The sequence below is a fragment of the Pyrus communis genome, chromosome 11 (genome assembly GCF_041283825.1).
Source record: "Pyrus communis isolate YQ-2024b chromosome 11, ASM4128382v1, whole genome shotgun sequence".
NCBI classification, from domain to species: Eukaryota; Viridiplantae; Streptophyta; class Magnoliopsida; order Rosales; family Rosaceae; genus Pyrus; species Pyrus communis.
Genome location: NC_142575.1, coordinates 5,990,756 through 6,004,864, shown reverse-complemented (window position 1 = coordinate 6,004,864; position 14,109 = coordinate 5,990,756). Strand labels below are relative to the sequence as shown.

General features: G+C 38.2%; 1 protein-coding gene and 2 pseudogenes across 2 annotated transcripts; all 3 read right to left on the bottom strand.

The window, feature by feature from the left end:
- Positions 1-4,148: 4,148 nt before the first annotated feature.
- Positions 4,149-5,279, bottom strand: LOC137741476 (chitinase 2 pseudogene; annotated as a pseudogene). Its single transcript, XR_015953520.1, has one exon. The product of XR_015953520.1 is annotated as a chitinase 2 pseudogene (transcript).
- Positions 5,280-6,249: 970 nt separating this feature from the next.
- LOC137743133 (uncharacterized) lies at positions 6,250-8,362 on the bottom strand (annotated as a pseudogene).
- A 1,276-nt stretch (positions 8,363-9,638) lies between these two features.
- On the bottom strand, positions 9,639-13,834 carry LOC137742557 (myosin heavy chain-like protein). The gene is made up of 15 exons (XM_068482458.2): positions 13,534-13,834; positions 13,338-13,425; positions 13,216-13,262; positions 12,994-13,083; positions 12,824-12,877; positions 12,527-12,604; positions 12,369-12,437; positions 12,135-12,290; positions 11,916-12,042; positions 11,314-11,351; positions 11,012-11,101; positions 10,797-10,901; positions 10,406-10,555; positions 10,129-10,238; positions 9,639-10,044 (listed from the first exon to the last, which is right to left on the bottom strand). The coding sequence occupies exons 1-15, from the start codon at positions 13,567-13,569 to the stop codon at positions 9,969-9,971; spliced, it is 1,314 nt and encodes a 437-aa protein (XP_068338559.2). The 5' UTR covers positions 13,570-13,834; the 3' UTR covers positions 9,639-9,968.
- Between the last annotated feature and the right edge of the window lie 275 nt (positions 13,835-14,109).

The following is a 14,109-nucleotide window of genomic DNA, read 5'->3' as shown; positions in this document are numbered from 1 at the left end:
TTTCTTGCAGCTACGCAAGTCTTAAGCAGCAAATAATACTCATCGCAACTGAGACAACCTAGATGCTTCAGAATCTCACAAAATTTCTCAGCACCATCAACATCTTTCTCATCCTCAAAATACTTGAGAAATGTAATATTGATAGTTTAGTTAAAAATAATATGGGTGTAAAGAGTAAGTTGGGTGTAGAAAGAAGTCGCATGGATTCAAATAAAATTTCTCAAAAGATAAAGCACTTAATAAGACAAGGTTTTTGAATTATTAAAGAGAACAAATTTGATCACTACCTTTGGATCATGTAAAAGTTTAGCATTTACAGTTATTATGTACGCATCAAATAATGATAAGAGAAATAAACTTTTTTTTTTTTTTTTTTTTTTTAACAAATGATATTATCTACACTAAGAAAAAAAAGGAATGAGCTTAGTCTCACAATGAGCTAGCAATAATGTGGATAGAACATAAGCCTCTCACTTACAGATGAAAATATTGCAAATCGTAGTGCTAAGTGGCAGAAATAAGCCATTTAATAATAAAAAAAAACTTATTTACTTTTTAGTTATACCTTTTAAAGGGCAATGTCACTCAAATGAAAAAAAAAATAATCCTATCAAAATTTGGCGTACAATGAAATGACTTGTAAAGGTATGGTTTTTGTTTGAATATATTTGTATCTATTAAGATGGGAAGTGGAGGCCAAAATGATAATCCAATGTGCAAAGAAGATATGGCGGAAGAGCCTGAGGAAGAAGTATTGTACCCATTGCGAACTCTATTTTGCTTAAAGAAGGGATCCTGAAACATCAAACATGACGAGTTATAATGATCCACTATGAAACTCGAGGTATGGATATAAATTCAATTACGTGATAAAGATGATTTGAAAAATCCACAACCGATAAATGTGGATTTAAATTTCAAGATTGACTGAACAAGTAAGGGGTGCAAGAGTCATCAATCAAGAAGGAATTAAATTATAAAATTTCATATTTCATTTTTACTTATGATCTTGTTTTCATGATTGTACCATCTAGGCACAAAGAAGCTTGGACTCCTTGAGTTGAAGAATTTATTTGGTGATCAAGCTTGTCTACTTAATATCAAATTCGACTCGAGGAGAACTCGAGGTCAAGTTCTTTACAAGTGATAGGGGTGATCCGATGTAGGGATGGGAAGCATTAGAGACAGGTGTCAAGCATTGAGGTAATACACAATACGTATTAGGAGGGTCTGCAGCCATGCATGTGACCCCGCTTCTTGCTAATAATGGCAATCTTGGACATGTCTTGTTGGCCTGATGCACCAGCAGAGCTTCCAAATTGAAGATTCTGACCATAAGGTAGATGTTAATCCGAAGCATGCATGTTCAGCCGCAAGAACCTGTTAAACTTCTGTATGGGGTGTGCTCCACACATTGTCCGCATTTTTTTTTGTAAGGATCCTATAATTAAGCAATGTATTTAATAAGTGAGTGTGTAAAAACTTCTTGATCCCATTTTACCATATTAAAAACTGGAGGGAGGGACAAGACCATTATATAGGTCCTCTTATTCACTATTTTTCTCAGAAAGACGAGGGTCATACGTATACAATAAATACACGGTTCATACAAGGTTCTATTGTCCCATTTTCGTAATAGTGGTTTATCTTAATAATCCCAAACTGTCTATTTTTTTAATTAGGTGCTCCCCTAAGGATGTTGCACATCAAAAACATAGACAAACAATCAGAAATATCAACGTTGGATGAAATGGAAATATACCCAGATATTTGCAATTATTATTTATATATGTATTCATTTTAATTAGGTACTCCTTTAAGAACTATCTGAAAACACATTTTTACTTCAAATAATGACGATTTTGACTTGAAATGGATGGAAACTATGTAGAAAGTTCTTTAAACCCTAGACTTGCCATTCGGGAAACGAACACTGAGACTGAGAGATTGATAGTTGACCTAGTTGGCAAAAATCAAGAAATGCACTTTGAACTGCTTATACCGCGTCGAGTTTCCATATCAATGTCATTTATAATTATGTTAACACTCACTGCACTCCAAAGTCTTCGAAGGATTGGTGGCAAAGTTGACCATGGCGATCGATAAGAGAAAGGGTGTGTTGCTAAGGCATGCACAGTAAGTAATAATCAGCTACGTTGGATTAGTGTTGAGGACTTTCTTGGACTTGAAAATGAAAGACAAAGGTCACTCACAGGTTACTTTTCTTATAGTTGGTTAGGTCTTTAATTCATGGGGTGCCATCAAGGAGGAATGTTCATTAATCCACCGTCCAAAAAGAACCTAGCTAGCACTTTGGAAAGACTAGCTGTGTTCTTTTTCCCATCAAATCAAAAACTCTTTCACTATGGTTTGGAGAGGTTTCAATTGTTAAACCAATGCCTATTTAATTGACTACTCGAGGGTTCAATATTGGCCACATTATCGAAACCCCTCGTGAAGGAGTGGTTAAGAATATTCAATAATGTATCAAATTTAGTGCTCAATTTTCACGGCCTTTATTGTTGTTTATATAATAATAGAATCGCAACTCCTTTGAATTGACGGAATAGGTTTGATTTCACAAACCGAACTACTTCAAATCACACAAAGGGGCTTTGATTTGGTTCACAAATTTTAAAATTTCGGTCGTTCCCTATAAACTCTGTGTGGCTTGTTAAATTGTGATTGAATATGTTTGTATCTCTTTAGTGAATCGCCATAAACGAAAAAGAAAAGGATGCAAAGCAAGCTTCTTCATTGGATTTAAGTTTGGTGGTACTACAATCTAGTGATATTTTTTTGAGAAGTTTCAAGTTGGAGTGCTAGGTTTGACTAGTTGGTTTCATCACAACATAAAGTATGTTGGCAAATGACAGAATGCATCGAGTACTGCTAAACATGGGGTCATGAGAACTTGAAGATTACTGAGTACTGAACCCAAGTTAGGGCTCTACCATTCAAAATTTAGGTCAATTAAATTTGTATTGTAGGGTCTTAGACCAATGAAATGTATTTTGCACAACTTCGTACGTCTTTCACAAAAGAAAATACAGTTAAAAAGTTTATATAACATATTTAATAATCGACAGATTTCCAAAGCAATGCTGCTTTTGCTTTCGATCGGGTCGGTATCACGGGAATTGAAAAGCTGCATTAGAGCTTAATTTCCATGTTTGCTACACAGTCTAGACTTATGGTATTAGGGAATTAACTACAATGAAAAAAAACCAAATAACGATGAAAATTTGAGAAAGCTGAAGAACAGAGAAAAATAAAGAAGAAAGAAGTGCTTTTCTGTATTGATTGAATGATTCTTGGTTACAACAGATAGCTCATAAGCTATTTATACAAAACAAACTACTAACAAACTAGTTTACGATTTCTACTAACAACCTAATGCGCCAGATAATGTCACATGTCACTAAATCAAACACTGAAGAAGTTGAGGTTCCACCATAAAACCAATTGATAATATAAGGAGTAGCCCAACCTCTTATAAGTCTTTGCAAGGTTTTTCCTCCATCAATGTGGGATTCATTCTCAACACACCCCCTCACGTGTGACGAATATTTAAGCCTAATACGTGGACAATATAACAGGGTGACATGGAGCGTGCGTGGCCGTTTGACTTCACACGTGTGACAACCTGCTCTGATATCATGAAGAACTTGAGGTTCCACCATAAAACCAATTGGCAATATAGAGAGTAACCCAACCTCTTTTAAAGCTTTTGTAGGGTTTCCCCTGCCATCAATATGAGTTTCATTCTCAACACGATCACATATTGACATCACTTTATAATAGCTTCTGTACAAACAATATCTCTCATCTTTGGTGACACATATCCTTTTATCTCCATTTATGTGTTGGCAATCTCAAGACAGCCAAGTATAACTATTAGTTTCGCTTGCTAATATTCGTTTCACAAGATAAAAAGACGAACAATAATAAATATCATTTAGTTTGATGACATTTAGGTTTTACTGAATCTCATGCATGATAATTGTTGAATAAAATAAAAAATGTACGTTGTATTACGGGATTCAAATCCCATATTTGATGTGAGGGTAGATCATCAATGGTGAAAGTTGAATTATGCAATGGCAACGCTAGAGTACCTAGCTAGCGTGTGAAACAAGAAAACCATATGTTGAAAATAAGAAAATTTTAATAAAAAGTAGCACTCTTACACAATCATACAAGACAATCTGAAATATGTAAAAACTCTAGCACACATGAAAGTAAGTATATTACCCTGGAATCCAATTCCAGTGCCTACTTCTTAACCACACCCGTATACAAGGCAATGCATAAGATCATAATATATAGTACTAATTATTGGCCAAGAGAGCTTCCGATTGCTTTTCGTAGCGGAAACCAAGTTTCTTGGAATCATCAGCTGACCAAACAAAGATTCCACCGAGTTTTCCCTCACTCCTGAGCCTCTGGCAGGCTTTAAAAAACCCGTTCTCCGGTGACAATCCGCCACTCCCATCACTGATAAAGCTTGCCAAGACCTGTCCGCCATTGTAATTGGAGCTCTGAGTGTTGAAATAGTTGATGAACTGAGACACCGTGGTGCTCTGATCGTAGGCATAAAATTGGAAATTGACATAGTCAATCAAATGGCCATAGCTCTTCCACAAGGCCAAGTAGTGGCTCTGAACTTCATCGTCGTCAAACGGAGCAATAGAAGCAAATGAGATCACTCCATTGTTCTTTAGGGTTGTTATAAGCCTTCCAATGCACTCGGAAAATGTATCGGGGTCTGCTTGAAAGTGCTCGTAATCAATGTCAATTCCGTCCAAGTTGTACTGCTGGATGATGCTTGTGAGTGAAGAAACAGCATTCGAAACCCACGAATCAATCGAGGAAGGGTTGAAGTAGGCAGAGCCACTATTGACACTATCTCCTCCTAAGCTCAAGGCAACTTTGACATTAGAATGTTGGTTTTTGATGGAGGAAACTTGGGAAGGGCTGAGGTTGTCGGAGTCCCAAAAGACATTGAATTTTCCGTTGGTGGGAGAGGAGCCTGAGGGGTCATAGTCTATGGCGAAGGAGAGAATGAAGTGGAATTCTACATTAGGGTTTATGGGGACATCCGAAAACTTGACGTTATTGAATTCGGCTCCTATGTATTCGCGAAAGAGATCGGAGTTTCCCGGGCCGGCTTGGATATGGGATGTGAGGAGGGCTTGCAGAAAGAAAAGAGTGATGACGAGCTTAAGCATTGGAACTGCCATTGCTAATATTCAAGAGTAGTGCTAGAATATGTTTTTGTGTGTGGCTATGAGTCACGTTATGTGCCACTTTTATAGTGCATTAGTTACTCAATGTGAAGATGTTTTTGTGCATGAAGTGCCGTTGCAGTAGTTGTGTTTTTTGTGTTGAGCTTTGTCTCGGCCGAATTGCACAGGACAAAATTGTGGCAATCATCTAGATTGTGTCTAATATCAAAATTTAATAATATTTCTGGCCCGGATAGTCCACTAATAAGGCCCAAATTTGTTTGTTGAAATCCCCAAATATACAAAGTAAACTGTAACAAGGCCCAAAATTGTTAGATAAATGCCTAAATTTTACCTCATAGCTAGGGATATGTACTTTCAAAATAGTTTACAAATATTGTAACTCAATTGCTTAAAGTCGTTCACTCTTACACCTGATATTCAGAGTTTGATTTCTACCTCCTTTAATATCACTCGTTAAAAAATAGATTAATAAATGGTCAGATGTATTAGAAGTTCACATAGTCAATGACAACGAGCTATACATCCTACATTAGGACTGCTTTGAAAACATCGACCAGGATCTCGCTTTCTAAATTCTCGCTTTCTAAATTTTATGTTGTCTCAAAGTCTTTTGAATTATTAATCTCACATTCAAACCTACTATTCATAGTTAAGTAACTTAAGTTCATCAAAACAGATTCAGTAGTCAGGAAAGTATAACTAATCATACTATCCTATATCTGGAAGTAAAGCTTGGTGTACTGGCACGTGGAGAAGAGAATAAAGGGATGCATGGCAGAAAGTGCACATGCATTGGCAGCCTTGCATATTTTTCATGCCTAAGCACTTTACTTATATGTATACTAGTATTGACGACTTGACAACACATATAAATATTATAAATCAACGACATACTGAAAAACTGACCATTTCTGCTATTAGAATTTGAAAATTGATCATTTGGTCAATTTCTCTTAAATTTTTTACACTTCATTTATATTTTTATTGTTACCGGAACTTGAGGAGAAGTTTTCAAGCAGAAGCTAGGGTTGCTTGGTAATAGCAGAAAGAGTTATTGTTGGTGTGCCTTGTTTGATCTGAAACTGTTGACTGAAACCAAGATTTGCCATGAGAAGGCACACATGTGTAAGAAGCTCTCCTCCATGCCTAAGATGTTGCGCGTGCTCCTTCCAACTGCAATGACTCGCTGCGTAACACAACATCTCTATCCACACTTGGCTTATTATCCCCCATTTTTCTTCATTACTCTTTCCCTCCTCAGTTTCCAATGCCATCTACTGTTTTGCAAGCCTACACCCATCAAACAACACTGTCTTGCTTCTATCACCAATCACCATTGCCGGAACTAACTCCGTGTTCACCTCAAGCAAAACCTGCCTGGCGTGGCCTGCCCCTTTGGTTATGACTTCTCTTCTCTTTTCAAAAAACTCTGTGGCCTCTGCGCACGTGTCACGAAATCTAATCTGCCCAATTCCCTCTGGCAACATGAAGGGGCTGAAGACGAGAATGTGCATCATATAATTTGAGAACAACTTGCTCACCTTGGATTTGGAACTAATTAGAGATGGTTCTTGATTTTTATTTTCAAGATCATTGTTGAAGCATAAATCTGTTGCAATGTGCCATAGAAGAATGCTTTGGTCTAATGAAGCTTCTTCCACACTCCAACCAAACTTTTCTATACAGTTACTCTTTTGAAGAGCATGAGTGCCTCTCCAATCCAAGACTTCACTGGTTGCAACATTTTCTCTTTGAGCATCTTGGAGTTGCGCAACAATAAGCTCTCTCATCTCAGTAGGGACATCCTCCTTGGCTGTGTACCAATATTTCTCTAACAGGCCATAGATGTGAACGAGTTTGAGAATTCTGGCACACTTGGGGGGATTCTCTTTGAAACAAAAATCGATGAGATTGTATTGTGCCACGGATTCCGACCAATTTTTGTCGTAGCCCAAGCTTGATCTAAAGGAAGAGATTGCTTGATAGACACGAGAAGCAAGCGAGTGCGTCTGCTTGCTTAACCAATAGAGTGTCCAATCTGTACAAATTAGTACAATGATGGCGTACAACTCAAGAGCAATGGCTCCGGCAGACAATAAGTAGGTGAGAGTTATATCAACTGTGGAATAAAAATGCTTATCAATAACAAGGGCAAAGACTACAAGTGTGGAAATGGAGCAAAGAAGGTTGATGAAGCGAAAAATGATACCCAGGCGAGAATACACAACAGTTGCCTTTGTGTATAACACATCATAAACAAAACCAAGCTCAACCTCTATTACTTTGAGGACTTCTTTCGGTGAATGACCCTGAAGCATTTCACTGCAGCAATTGCGATCATTGTAGTCCAGGATGAGATCTGCGTAAAGGCGCTTAAAGAGGTCGAACAATTCAAATGCTTCGTGGAGATATCTGGCTTCGGAAATAACCCGATTGATCCGCCCAACACGAAAAATACCTTCCCCACCTGTACTTCCAATTGCAACCTCATCTCCTCGAGCTTTTATAGCGCTATATTCAGCTGCATAATTGGCATAACCACGACCTGGATTCGGAGCAGGGAGCAAGGAGTCATGCAATCGTCCACTGCTTGCAGACCGCAGGGCCCAAGTCCGCTCTCCATATTTGTTAAGTCCAGCAACAAATACTGGTATTGCTAGCAGTGAGAGGGGGTACGTGCTCGGCGTCCAGTATCTTAAAAAGATGAAAAAAGCCACTTCAACCTGGACAACTAAACCCAGCAGGTGCCTCAACCAAAGCTCATTGTCCTCCAACGCGTAAGCAGTGATGGTGTCTGGACCACCAAGGTGCACGAGAAGAAATGGCGCCCAGAAAGCCATAATGGTATGGCTGTTTGGATGTGGGGAGCTTTCTTGATCGTCTACTTGGAAGCTGGATATCATTCCAAGCGCGACAGTAGCAACCCAATCCGCTGATAAGTACGCTGTCCAAATGACGATTCTGATCCAGGTTTTAGCACTGTATTTTCTTCGGCTTCCAAACACCACTAGGACAGTTTGTAAGCATAGGCTGCAGAGGACCAGGAGTCGGAGGTTCCATTTGTTCCATAGGTTTCCCACACTTTCTGGAATAATTCTAATTTCCACCATTTTTGTAGTTTATGAATGAAATTTAATGCGTAAGATGTGGTAAGAAATGAGAGAACTATAGGGGGAAGAGAACACTGAAATAACATATATTGCATGGTATTACAATTCATTCACAATATAACACCATATCATATGTCATAACATACATGTATTAACTATCTCGTCTACTCATATTATAACACGTGATGTACATCACTTGACGGTATTCCCTACCAAAATTTCTCGACAACAACCACTAGTACTTGATTTAACAGCTTAGCCGTTGGTGGTACTAAAAATTTATACAAGTTTTAGTAGTAAATTCGTACCCATGTGGTTTGTTCCTGAATTGTGGCATTTCATTTTAAACATCACGTACATTAGTCCTCAACATAGTATAAAAAATAGATGTAGCTACCACACTTGCACATACAATAGCGTGGATTGTGGCATTTTATTTTAAACATCATGTACATTAGTCCTCAACTTAATATGAAAAATAGATGTAGCTACCACACTTGCACATATAATAGCGATTAAAATCGAAAGTCTTGAAGGATCTTTTTCTTTTTTTTTTTTTTCAAGAAAGAGGACCAACTGGTGGCTTTGCCACAGCAGTACACCGTACAGAGACAGGGAAAACTCAAAGAGACATTTTAACCTCCCCAGCTAGCATCGTGTAATTCACCAGCGCTAGAAATCGAAAGTCTTGCAGGTTTTTCAATCCTCATTATTTTACTAGTTTGCTCCCCACTTGCCTTTTTCTCTATACCAACTATTAAGCATTGATATTTGTTGGTCTACATTTTAATACAACCGTTTCTGTGATATACCACCCAAGTCAATGACAAGTTTTAATATTAAACACATAAATCTAGCTACATGTCCAACTGTAGCAAAGACTAGCTAGTAGCAAAAGCACATGATAGCTTAGGTGGTTATTTTTAAAATTATGCTGTTAATCACTTGCTCATAGCACAAGAAAACGAATACGTCTCCGTCTTCGAACCTTTCGTCACCTAACGGACTGGTGGTTGGCAGTGGCACACATCTTATCATCTAATTAAGCAACAAGCACAACAAGAGTTCAACTTTCGTCCTTTCATTTCGTAGTGAAAAATAAGGAAAATGAAGTTAAAGGATCAAACCGAGAGCGCTAAATCTCTTGTTGTATACTGCATTCTTTTGTGCCTGAGGCCAAGGGGATTAGAATTATTGCCTTCGGACATGAGGGGTATAATGGTCTTACTACTACTGGGGTAGAATACTGAAACCGGGACTTCATACAACACACAAATTAGAAAGGCGGTACAAATGTGATAAGTGTAGCATTACTCACGTGAGTCACGTTTCCATCCTACAATATGATAACTTATATGATGCAAGGCTCCAAATCCGAGTACAAGTGATGAGTAGAAGTATGAATTTACCATTCTTATGTTCGTAATTCGAGCCTTCCGAGATTGTCTGTTTCCAAACAAGACTAGACACTTCTGTTTCTTTACCTAGTGAACATTTTGATACGTGAAGAATGCCGAGCAAATGGGTCTCAGAAACTTCACAAAGAAAACTGTGCTACTTTAACCAATTTTAGTATGAAGGGGGTTGAGCTGATTTGCCTTTGCATTCACCGCACGGTCATAGGGCCATCTTGTTTCATCTTGATGAGATTGTTTTCAATGTTTCGCAACACTGGTTTATAGCTGCAACTCGTCGGATGAAATTCATGTTAGCACGAAACCTATAAGAAGAAAACAGAGGGGGAAAAAGAGGGAGAGGGAGCTTACAGGCGTGCAAGCCCATTGTATGCTTGGGTAGCTTGTTGGAGTCGTGCGGAAAGCTGCAATACTTCAGCTGACAACGCCTCTGCTCTGCTCTGTTCTTTCGCAAGTTGATCCTACAAATAAAAGCATGGACGAAACTCAAAAAATGATGCCAATTAATGAAGGCTAAATAACCCCCATCCTGAATCCTCAATCGAAGCACCATGGAAAGTTCAAATAGAGTTTTTTTTTCATATAAAAAAAAAGAAAGAATAAAACTTCTTTCTGCTAGCTGACTAACCTTGATGGAGAGAACTTCAGTTGTATACGCAGCTGAACCAGTCTCATTGGCCCCGCCTTCTTGGGATTCTAGCAACCCCTTGGACTGGTCGGTTCTCAACTTATCTATAGTTGCACGGAGCTCTTCATTATGCTTAAGACAGTCTTTCACCTGCACATTCACATGCCAAAAATTAAGACACTTCACGAAAATACAAAAGCTGCAAACATGAACCAGATTAGCTAGATTCACTAGTCAAGCATAGTAAATGGTAAGTTCTCTGTATCCAGTTGGCAATTGTTTAATGAGAAGCCAAAGCAAGACATATTATTAGAAAAAATAATACCGGATAATTTTACATATAGCCGACATTCTGCCAATCTCTGTTATTAGCTAAGCCATTGACAATTACCTGATTCTCCCAGTGCCCTGATATGCTCATCGCTTGCTGATAGGAATTCGAGAGATCAGAATTTTCCTCGAAAAGCCTTTCTATCTCCGAAGATTGGGAATCAATCTGCCACCAACTACAAAAAGTGAGTTTTCTGACAAAAGACAAATATACCACCAAAAATAAAAAGGGTTCCTAATTGGAATTATAAAAGAGAAAAGTGTTGCAAGGATAACCTCTATCAAAAGTTTTTGTCTACTACTTTCCAATCTCTCAATCACTACCGCCATGTCATGCAACTGCTTCTCCAGTTTCTCCTTGTCTTCCTGTTCATTAATGCATTGACCCGTAAATTTAATCATTTATTAAGGAACAACGGGAAGAGAAGAGAGGACACTCATATTATGGTAACAGTACAGCGTCTCCTGAGAGGAACTCATTAAATTCTCGCCTCCTTGTTTTCCTCCCTGTTTTCTTTGGCATATAATCACTGACCTGACAACTGTAAAATTTCTAGGTCATCACGAAATGGACTTACGAGTGAAAATTCCTTGCCAGCCACTTTCTCTGAGACTTCTGCAGTGCATGAACCACGGGCAATAACAACATTCATAAGATCCAACTTTTTTGTAAAATGCCACTATGCAGCAAAAAAATCATGGAAGGCCAATAGAACAAAAAAATTGACAGAAGCGTAAACGGGATATGGGGAATCATAACACCATAGATGGTATTCAAGACTAAACAATTTTACTTGAAATTTAGAATTGAGAAGCCAAAAGGGTTTCCAGTTGCAACTCCCAAGTACAATGAACCCATGAGCCACCATGGATTTCCATTTATAAATCTTAAATTAGATATAGAGTAAGTATGAATATAGTGCCGAATATGCAAACAAGAAGAAGAAAAAACTACTAAGAGGAAAAATTCAGGCCAATAACGGTCAATTTGTTTGACTTTTCTAGACCAACAATGTTTATGTACATTTGTTCCTTGGTCTCTTTCACATCAGACTGTGCGGCCCCCAAGATTTAAAGGAGGCTTCCTAAAGTCCTCTCCATTTTATAACTTGAACATCTGAAAGGAGATTTTCTGAAATTCTTTATGGTGTAGAAATGTACATTTGGATGGTTTTGGTACCTGAAGCCTTTCTAGACATAGCTGCAAGCTTTTCCTCCAATTCCTGCTTTACAGATGTAAGGGTGGATGCCCGGGCTTGCTCCTCTGCTAATTGTTGTCTCTCTTGCTGCCTCAAGTGTGACTCTTGCTACAAGAAATTTACCACTGTTGGACACCTATAAACAATACACCAGTTGGGAAATTGGGAAACTACAAATATTCCAACAAACAAATTATCACCTGTAACGCAGATTTTAAGCTAGCCAGCTCCTTTTCTAACATTTGTATCTGATCTGGTGAATTAGAAGTTGAGTTCATTGCACTAAGTGAACCACTCATTGCTTGTTGCTGTAACATATTCAGTTCAGCTCTCAAAGCGGCTGCATCTTCCTCAGCCTGTTGCAAGACAACAAGTTAGAAAAGCATAGAAAGATACCGTTCCAAAGGGATTTAATAGAGAAACTAATTCCATACTCGATATTGTTCTTCTTCTGCATCCTTCAACCGTTTCTTGAGTGTACGAAGCTGGGCTGAAAGATCCTCCTACATTAAGAAATCAAATTGTGAGAGTGAAACAAAACAGAATGAACCAAGTGAGATGAAACACCAACTAAAATATAGATGGTCAGTACCCGTGCAACAACTGCCGCATCTTTCTCCATTGCAACATCCTTGAGAGCTTTTCTCAAAGACGGTACAGTGTTTTTCTCCTGCAAATTACACAAACTATTAGATGAGAATAGGCTGAAAAAGTTAACAAGGAATGCCCTTTTTTCTTTCCCATAGCTGCACATTCATGTTTCTACGGACCATGAAACGAAGACAAGGCATAAACTACCGATAGATAGAGTTGAGAATACATTAATGCATAAAAAGACATACTCTGTACTGGCAAAAAATGTAATGATATTTAAAGGTGTTACATTTACCAGATCATTCAAACGTTTCTGCAGCACATCGCCCCCGGCTTCCTTTGTTTCAAGCTGAAATATCAAGTGGTAATTGCACATCAAAAAATTGGTCGTGAACAAAAAACCAATACCCTCGTAAAATGGAAACTAAGAATCAAACAAGCAAACCCCAGAAACAATAGTCTTACCAAGGAAGCCAAGCTTTTGTTTTGCTCCTCCAATTCCGCATTTTTCTTCTCTAAGTCTTTTATCTGGGCAACCAAAACACTAACGTCGCTCTGCACCAGCAATCACATATACATGGGAATTAAAAATGAAACTTTCTCAGCAACCAAACATAAAAATCGAAAAACAAAATCCCGAAAATTTTCTTTTCTCAACAGATAATAAATGCAGAAATCAGCTCCTACCTCAGAGAGCCGATTCGCGCTCTCTGATTTTCGCATTCCTCCATTATCTGCGCAATAAAAAACTTCAGCGAAAATACAACAATATTAATTTAACAAAAAAAAAAAAAAAAAAGATAGCGAACCGATTGGAATCGAGATTTTGCTGAGATCGGGTCCCGACGAAGTTTTGCTCAACTTTTCTGCGGCTCGCTTTTGGCGAATTTCTTCCAACTGATAAAAATTCAAATAAAATGAACAAAATTGAAGGAGAATTACGTATTTTCGAATGCAAATATTCAATGAGAAAAGGAAAATAGACGATGGCGATGAGATCCGTACCGTTCGTCGGCCGAGAGTTGCGTGGCGGGAGTCCATGGCGGCGGAGCGAAGGCGAGGTAAGGACGGTCGTTTCCGTCTCGGTCGCTCTCGCTGCAGCCTCTGCACGGCGGTTTCTCTCGGTGATGGTTTCGATCCGGTACAGAGAGAGAAGGCGGTGGCTGGCTGTGGAGAAAATGCTTCTAACGGTCTGTAGGCCCAAATGAAAGAGACACTTGTTTCAAAACTTTTGAAAGAGTTTCACGGTTTGCGGGCCGGGCCTAAGCCCATTCCGTTATTTCTGTTACTTGACTCCTCAAGGATTGAGGAGGAATTAAAGTACTTCGTAGTTTATTCACAAAATTTTTGTGTTTATAAATGAAATTTTTTATTTTATAAATTATTTTGTAAAGATATTTTATAAAAAGTTAATTAAAATTAAGATCGTTAAGTCATAAGCGGTATACTTAAAATAAACAGACAAATAAAAAAAATATGTTCACAAAAATTTGGAGAATAACAATAATTGGCCGAACTAACTCTACAACTCCATTTGGGGGGTTGGATGAGATAGATTGTGATCAATTAAAATAGACTTGA

Bases quoted from the DNA above. Each gene is read 5' to 3' on its own strand.
- LOC137742557 (XM_068482458.2), bottom strand. From the start codon at position 13,569: ATGGACTCCCGCCACGCAACTCTCGGCCGACGAACG. The intron at 13,263-13,337 runs GTTCGCTATCTT...TTTATTGCGCAG, and splicing joins CAAAATCTCGATTCCAATCG to ATAATGGAGGAATGCGAAAA. The intron at 10,556-10,796 runs GTAATTGTCAAT...GTGAATGTGCAG, and splicing joins CAGGGCACTGGGAGAATCAG to GTGAAAGACTGTCTTAAGCA.